The sequence below is a fragment of the Anguilla rostrata genome, chromosome 1 (assembly GCF_018555375.3).
Source record: "Anguilla rostrata isolate EN2019 chromosome 1, ASM1855537v3, whole genome shotgun sequence".
Classification (NCBI taxonomy): domain Eukaryota; kingdom Metazoa; phylum Chordata; class Actinopteri; order Anguilliformes; family Anguillidae; genus Anguilla; species Anguilla rostrata.
The window spans coordinates 16142703-16151345 of record NC_057933.1 but is presented as its reverse complement, the minus strand read 5'-3'; the positions used below and the strand labels follow the sequence as shown (position 1 = coordinate 16151345).

The window sequence follows — 8643 nt, the reverse complement described above, 5'->3', positions numbered from 1 at the left end:
TTCACCTAAACCATTATAACACCCTTTCCCAGACCACCAACAGCAACAGCAGCTCACTTTAATAGTCGAGAAAAGGCCTTCACTGCAATAAACTTTCCTGTGCATGAAATGCAATAGGTCACATTGAGCATTGGCTAAATTAATCCAACGCATACATTAGGCGGTGTGGGACAAAAGCAATAAAGGCGGTGGAAATGGAGTCTGCAGCGGTGACAAGCGTGGTGATGTAGAGAGCCATCCAGCCGGCCTCTCGCTGCAGGGCCCACGAGCAGCCCTACCCCGGCGCATCCATTACTGATGGAGAGGTGCACTTATGCGGGCCATGCATTTACCGCCAGCACTCCGAAATATGTAAATCAATACCGCCTGATTGGGTACTTCATCAAAGAGACACCGCGGCCCTTTCCTTCACCGCGCGGCCATGTTTTTTTTTCCGTTACGGAGGGGACGAAGCGGGCGGCTTATTACCTTGTTGAAGGCTCGGTAGCACAGGCCGCACAGCTCCACCAGGTAGGACAGGCTGAAGACGCCGTACTGAATCACGAAGCTGAGCAATTTGGAGAAGGGTTCCAGAAGGCTCTGTGAGTGGGCGGGGAGAGGTCAGTAATCAGGGCCCAGAGGCCCCTTGAAATCAGCGCACGCTAACAGCGGCTCACGTTCCAGCGCAACCCGCGGCGACGGTTGTTATGGAGCTTCACGTGGGCTGCAGCACGGATACTACACAAAATTCAGAGCGCTGCTGTCTCCTTTTTCCAGCATTTCATTTCAATATAGGGCACCTATTCATGTCATGTTAAAATTAAATTTGGCCAAGGGACATAAACAAAAAAAAATACAATTTTCTCAGTTCAACATTAAAATAACATCTTAAAATAAGTCTGTATAGGATTTATTTTCTCCAAAAAAAAAAATTATTTAAAATATATATATATATATTTAAATATTTTCTCTGTGGCTCCCATTTGCTTTAATTTTAACACAATTAAAGAAATATGTTCTTTAACATACAGTATGTGCCCATGTAAGCATCTGAAATATAAACATGAAAAATAGAGTTGAGTACAAAATATCATGCCAAAATCATTTGACCCTGCATGAGAAATTTGATAGAATGCACAACAGAAATGAAACAGCTTGCAAAATGTATGTACATCTGCTCTGTCTTTTCAATTAATGAGCGTTGGAAGCTTACCCTCGTGGCGCTTGAAGTGGGAATCTTTAGCAGGCAAATAATGATTCTTAAGCTGGAGTCTAGGGGACACTGTGTGGGAGAAATGTCATCATAGGCTGATTAAAGTCTACTTAACGAAGGCAACTTAAGCAGTAAAATTACACTGGAGTGTTTTACAGCAGAATATGGGCGTAAATAGGCTATTTAAGCCTCCGGGTTTATTTCAGGCATATTAAAAGCACCGCAGTAAAAGATGGAGAAGATACCTTCAGCGGTAGCACAGAGGGCAGCTTGGTGAGGAAGGTCTGGAACTGGTTGCAGATGGTGGTCCACAGGTTGCTGGGGGAGTCCATTGGGAGGGCCTCCATGAAGCTTGCGATGTTGTCCAGGCAGTGCAGCATAGTGCCCCCCGCAGGCAGGTTCTTCTTATTATTCAGACCCTGTGGACATCCAGCCAGCTCTGAGGTCTGGGCTTGGGTGAGGCTGCATGAGGAGGCTACTCCCCTGGCTTAAAAACTAGACTGTGTACTGGTTCAATGGTGAGAAGAGTGTGCCACGCTGGATTTTGTTGGATTTAACATTGCAGGAATTCACAGATTTAAGAAAAGGGTCCCAATGACAATTATCACATCCAATGGTTTCATATGAAAACCTTTCATTTTGCTCATTGTCTATCAACATCATTCAATATATAATGGCAAATATCCTTTTATGCAGCTGTAATTGGTTGTTAATGCTGTTTTCTAGGTCGGGTTGAAAAAATACAGTAATCTGGTTTGGATTAATCCATAGTTCAACTTTCTGAAATATCAAAGGGACATTTACATGAGTTTATGCATTTAAAGTTGGAGTGGAGGTAATGTTTACCCTGTCCACTGAACAGAACAGCTAGCATATGTTCCATGGGACAATTTAGAAATTAGTGAATGATATATTTTCATCTATTTTCAAAGTTCTGCTTATTACTGTTTGAAAATACACAGCAGAAATGCACAAAGATAAAAAATCCATGGCAAATAAACAATTCTGTGCCTGCGTGATTTTCAAATCCTTCGTGTTGTGATTTTTTTAAGCTTAAATGCCGCATCAAAACAGCAGGACGTGCGAGAAATGTTTTTCTTTAACGATGTCTCCACCTGCTGGACAAAGTATTAAAGCTCATCCGCGCTGTGAAGGCACACACTTTCATCTTAAATCTTAAAAATATTCTGTATATTTGTTAGCACATCTGCCAGCACTTTTAGACAGAGCTCAAGTGGTATTTTATATATATTTATATTTTATATACATATAAGGCAAGAACTCACCTCCAGCAGCTGGTTCAGTGCAGCCACAGAACTCAGTTCATTAAAATCAATGAGAGAAGAAGCCAGAGTTCTCAGGAAACTTCCATCTATAATTAAAAGATCAGCACAAAAAAAACGGTAAGTTTGCGTCGGTGCGCTCGCGCACTGTCTGCGCTGGCGGACATCTTGGCTCCCCATCAGTCATGATCCCACCTTTGATGTTGCTCTGGAACAGCTGAGGCAGGATGCCGTTGGGGGCCAGCTGGTGGAACACGCACCGCAGGAACTGTTTGGCCACGCCAGCGGCGTTTCCCGGGATCAACATGCTGCAGGAAGAGCCAAACAGGGCGCTCGTCAAATCCATGCGCTCCGCAACACTACAGGCATCCGTACATGTGTACAGTGGAGTAATGAAGGAAAGACAAACATGTACCTCTCGGCTTGGCCAGAGAAATTAGCACTGGATGCTAACCTGCAATAAATAAAAAACCCAGATGAAAAAATAGTTAGCAGCAGAACTTCCTCTCCCACACAAGAGGCATGTTATTTTTACTTTTTGCCATTTAGCAAATGCTCTGACATTTTATACAGCTGCATAGGTTTAGTGAAGCACCTCAGGTTATGTACCTTCATCAGGGTATCAAAGAGGCACCCTAGCTGGGATCCAATCCTAAAACCTTTGCACTATAAGCCCAGTTCCCTACCATTATTCTGCACTGATACACTGCCCAAAAACAACATTATTACAGTATAATTACAGTTTATCATCAACAGCATCATGTTTTCACTTAAAACATGAATGCATAATCTCTAAAAACTGTTATATAAGATTAATTATATTCCTTGCATGAATAATTGTATTGCATCATGCTTGCATCACTGAAGAAAGAGCTGGTGTACAGTGCACTGTATAAAGAAGGACTTAAGCAGAGCAGAGGAGATGAAAGTAGTGCATCACCCTACCGGCCCACAGACTGCATGATGTCCAGGAGCAGGGGAGCAGCCAGGTCTGGGCTCAGGTGGATGAACATGGACAGCACCACTACTGCCAGCCCCAGGGTGTCCTCATCGTACTCCTCCAGCACCGCCCCACAATCACGACACCTGTTAACAACAACCTCATCAGCTGTACTCACACAGTCTACCCACACACCATCTACTGTACCTCTCTGTCCTTCATTCCATCCACCTGAAATACAGGACATTATCTGACTTTTCCCATCCTTCATTCCATCCACCTGCAACACCGCACACTCTCTGTCTTTTCCTATCCTTCATTCTACCTTCTTGCAAAGTTGGTTTTCTCATTAAGAATGATACATTATTTCTGTAAATTTTGACAGAACAACGCAGTAGAACATATACACAGAACTAAATGACAGTAATTTGAATTGGAAAACACAACTGTGTTCTTTTTATGAAACAGAATCAAAGAGTGAAATTTGGAAAATGACAATGACAATTTTTAAAATCTCAAAGTTTACAAACAAGAGAACACCTTTGGCCATGAAAATGTCTGTGTGTGTATGTGCGTGCATTTGTTTGTGCATGTGTGTGCATGAGTGCTCTTTTAAGATTTTTTCATTCAATAAGCTTGTATATGGTTAGGGATCCATTTATCAGGGAGACAATGGGAACAAGCTACATGAAGAATGGGTTCATTACAAGCAGTTGAGAAAGCAATGGATAGGGAATATGGATCGGGAATAGCCTACTTATGTCTGACTTAAAGAATATTATAATGTGACTGCTATTTCACTTATGCATTTTTAATAGGACAAAATGGTCCCGGCAAGATGAAGATCAAATTAAGTGATTGCACTGATTTTGACACTGTCATTACAACTTATGGCTAATCTTTACAATCTACCTCAGAGCCAAAAGCTGCAGTAATGTCATCAGCATACAGTTCTCTTGGTGGAGCTGGCTAAAGGCTTGGATTGAGAATACCGCACTGCACTTTTGAGCACACAGACGCCCCCCCCAACAGACCTGTCTGTCATGGTGGTGGGCTGCTCATCCGTGAACTCCTCAGGGGCTGGCACAAACATGCTGACTGTACTGGGAGCAGACAGAAGACTGGTCTTGGTAGCACCTGTAACACAGCAATGAAATAAGCACTGTCATACCCATTCATTTGCCTTCAAAAGCAATAATAGTTTCTACAGATACAAACAATAGTTCCTCTCCAAACACAGCAGCATTAGCAGCACACACATAATAAATGGTTCATCGCTTTAATTGTCCTTTATCTCCATCATACTTTCTCAATTCCGTCTGTGAAGGGCGACCTGATTAATAAACACAAGGTGAGCCTTGACCAAAGGGGAGAAAAAATCACGGTATTAAACATTCATGATGTTTCCGCGCTCTGAAAATGTCACAAAATAAATTGAAATGTCAGTTAAGCTGTGCTGAGGGGGTTGGCACCGAACCTTTTAGCGAACCTGTAATCTAATGAAAAAGTTACTGGGATGTTTCAATTAACATTTCTCTCTCTCAGACAGAAGGCAGGTGGCAGGCTGTCATATTAATCTGATTCTGCAGCAAGACGCGGGAGACCTCGGAAACCATTCCTCCAGGCCTGAACTAGAGCTGCCTGCCTTTCATTAAGCAGTCACTGAGAGGACACACACACTCTCCCAAAGCGCGAAACCTCAAAACGCTTTAAAATGCACAGCGGTAAACAAGTCAGACAGGCTGAGACAGAGGTGAAGGTGTGCATGTATTATATTTGCAGGGGCAGGTTGACCTTTGAGGTGATTGGTGCAGGCAGCGTGCAGGGCGTCTGCGGAGGTGGGTTTTGGGTCCCGAGTTTCCGAAGACGCGGGCCTCCAGGCTGGGCACTCACCCGTCTCCCAGGTGCTGATGTTGTGCGGGGCGCTAGACTGGTGCTCCAGCTGCCTCTTCATGAGCTGGCTCATGGTCAGGGCCCCCAGGGACCCGCGCTTCACCTGCCGGTACTGAGCTGGGGGCGACACACACACACAGCCCTTCCCTTCAGCTCGGAGGGTCACCAGCGCTGGGCAGTGGGCAGTCTGTACCGCCACAAGGAAACAGCCTGTACTAGATGGTCCCAGGGGGATATGGAGGGGGCGGGGGTTGGGCTACCAACCCCATTCACAATTATGCGATTTGAGACCACTTTCTTGAGACTCCTTGGAAACAGAAACAGGATATTTGTCATGTCATTTTAAAAGCCTTCTACTTAGGTGCAAAACTCTGGAAGCCCAGGATAACTGATTGCCACATTGCCTGTTATTGTATCTGAGGAAACATTAGACTCCGAGATTCTGGTTTTGTTATCTTCCATTGCGCAGAGCTCCTAGGCTTTAGAAATTTATAATAATAGCTTTCCACTTAACTGCTCTCCTTGATGGGACTGTTTCAACTCTTCCCTCTACCATTCCAAACAGGAAGTGTCTTTATTGTTATCTGTTGGTTTAAATGTAATTGTCTGCAGTAATTAACATGCTATTATCGGGGGTCTTATCACTGGAAGGAATCCTTGCAGCTGGCAGCGGCAAAGTGCTCTCCGCTGTACGCCCAGCTCCAGGGAGTCAGGTCACCCAGCGAGGAAGTGCTGAGGAGTGCGGGCACCAGCTGGTAGCCATGGCACTCTGGCAATGATGAAGCCATAATGAAGCTGTTAGGAATCCAGAGAGAGCGATAAGCCGGGCCTCCAATCTGTGCTCTCTCATGCTACCTCAGCAGAGAGGCCATTTAGCGCAGCTGAGGGAAGCAGCTCGGGCTGAGTTTTGCTGTCCGCACAGAGCAAGACTGAAACTTCCACTTGCAAAATACTTCTTACACAGATTCCATTTTGTAAACATTTATCAATAACGATTGCATATTTAACACTTTTACCCCAAACGAATACAGCTTTCACTGAAAAATACATTGGAAAATGAATAGAAAGAAGTCTTACAAAAAGATGAGGGAAAAAATCTATGTTATGATGAAGTCAAAATCAAATGAAGTACTAAAGTAAACGAATTCTGTTAATTTTTTCCCTTGAGATTAGATTTTCACATTCTACATTTATTTGAGAATTGTGCTAATATATATATTATTAATATTAATAAAATATAATAATAATGTCTGTGATTTTATCTTAAAACATCTTTGTCCAATACCAGTAAGTCTGGTTTATAAAGCTCATGTCCTATAGGTTAGAAAGTCATTCTTTGAAGCTGTCGTGAGATAATTAAATTGAGGGAAATTTCAAATGACATAGCTTCACTAGGCAGCGACGGCAGCTTTAGAGATATGGAACTACCCTCACTGACCACCATGATGTGGTTCTGGTTTTCATTAATGAAAGATCGTCTTCCTCCCTGTTTAAAAATATTCCACTTACAGCACCGCTGAAATTGTTTCTGATTTCTGACAGAGTTGTGCTATTAGTGTGCTTGTAGAACATCTCCTATAACTGTGATGGGGCAGTTCTATACTGGGGGTATGAATGGCACGGTAAAAAATAAAAGCCAAGCGTTAGAAAAACCAGCGTCGGTTCAACAGTGTTACGACTCTGGAAAAACAAGGCAGGGACTTTTGTACTGTAATGGTCTGGAGCACACAGAGAAGGGTGAGGATGAGGAAAGCTCAGACCATCAGTCAAACGTCAGCACAACACCCTATTGGCTGTTCTGTTTTAGAAATAGAAGAAAGAAGCATTCAGATCCTACTTGATATCGAAGAGCGGCTGCTCGTTTCTGGGATTGCGGCTTCGAGAGCGGGAGCCGAGGCGGATTCCCGCGGCTTTTCCAGAGCGGACAGAGCTCTGTGATCTGCAAGGCAATGCGGGTGAGTGACGAGCACAGCAGAAGCAGCTTCTGACCTGGCTAACGGCAGGAAACTGACACCTGGGGGGGGGGGGGGCACCACAGGGGCATTCCGGAGCTTTCACTCGTTCCTGGGTTTTACGCGGGCCTGCGGGCCAGCGTGGTTCCAGCCCGATCAACTGCTCTGATCTGTATTCACCGCGGCCAGACTCAGAGCCTCCAGAATACGCTATTAACCTCACACACCTATTTATGCCCTTATTTATTCACTTTTGCTACTAGCTGGAGTATTGCTACAATTTTTTATTTCTCATGTTTAAAGAGGTAACCAGTTGAACCTCTGTACACGAGTGAATACAGTTTTCTGCAGATTTTAATTCTTTTTTCTTTTTAAATGTTTATAGTGATAGTAGTCTATCACATGGGCTCTTAAATCAAGAATGCTATATAGAAATATAGTGATTCTGGATAAATCAAAAACTGAACCTTGCTTTAGTAACAGTCCTATTTGCAGTATGCTAGTTAGTTGTTTAAATCTCTGTTTATTTCAGTGTTTATATTTACAACTGGCTGAAATGGAACAAGGACTGGGACATTCACAAACTGTATAAGCTCAGTACAGTACACAGATATACTAAAATGCTCTCACCCGGGATAAGCTTAGAAGGATACTTTTCAGCTCTTGATTAAGCCTGAACATATAGCTCATATCCTTATTAGCTTATCTGAAGAGTGCTGCACAAAAAGCAGCACGATGTGATTCAATGAAAGAATGAACAGTCCTGGAATGGATCTTTAGTATTCAACACAATACAGCCTGTATGTCTGTTTGCCATGAAACCAAAAGGATCTGCAATAAAAATGGTTTGTGGAATAGAAATTTGTGTGGATTTGCGCACATGCACAAACAGACACATGCACGCATTCAAACATAAATCCACAAAAATGCATACACAAATGCACATGTGCACACACATACACACAGTACACACTCACAGCCATGCACACAAACTCACATACATACATGCTTCACTGCATAGGCAGTAAAGGACTAGAGGAATGATGATGAACTGATGAATTCTTTTGTTAGATATGTATCTGGTAAACAGAGGAAGCTGAGGATGAGATGGAAGGCCAGGGCCTTTTGGGTCTCTCAAACTGGTAATCCCCTGGTTGTATGAATCTCTGCCTGATCATCTCAGCTGTTGTGTGGAGAACATTCTGATTCATAGTGCCAAGCATCTCTTAGGAGTGTGCTACATGTCTACAGGGGTGGCACCCTAATATTTAGTTTGACTCTTTCTGATACGCACTTTTCAAATACTGAAAAGTCCTAAAAATATCATCTATCAGTGATTTACGTTCATCCTACAAGCTTTGGGTCCAGCGCCTTTGTCACATC

General features: G+C 43.3%; 1 protein-coding gene across 9 annotated transcripts in view; it reads right to left on the bottom strand.

Annotated features, from left to right (window-relative positions):
• Positions 1–8643, bottom strand: part of LOC135249713 (protein unc-79 homolog) — a 43015-nt gene continuing 34372 nt past the window's right edge. For 6 of the 9 annotated variants that reach the window (XM_064325234.1, XM_064325242.1, XM_064325246.1 and 3 more), the window contains 10 exons: positions 7146–7247; positions 5210–5425; positions 4450–4552; positions 3421–3561; positions 2891–2929; positions 2671–2783; positions 2479–2564; positions 1438–1611; positions 1193–1261; positions 1–579 (listed from right to left, as the gene is read on the bottom strand). In XM_064325234.1, the coding sequence (XP_064181304.1) occupies positions 409–579; positions 1193–1261; positions 1438–1611; positions 2479–2564; positions 2671–2783; positions 2891–2929; positions 3421–3561; positions 4450–4552; positions 5210–5425; positions 7146–7247 (1214 nt within the window). In that variant the 3' untranslated portion in view covers positions 1–408. The remainder of the gene's footprint in view (positions 580–1192; positions 1262–1437; positions 1612–2478; positions 2565–2670; positions 2784–2890; positions 2930–3420; positions 3562–4449; positions 4553–5209; positions 5426–7145; positions 7248–8643) is intronic. The other 3 variants (XM_064325254.1, XM_064325271.1, XM_064325261.1) reach the window with 2 other exon arrangements.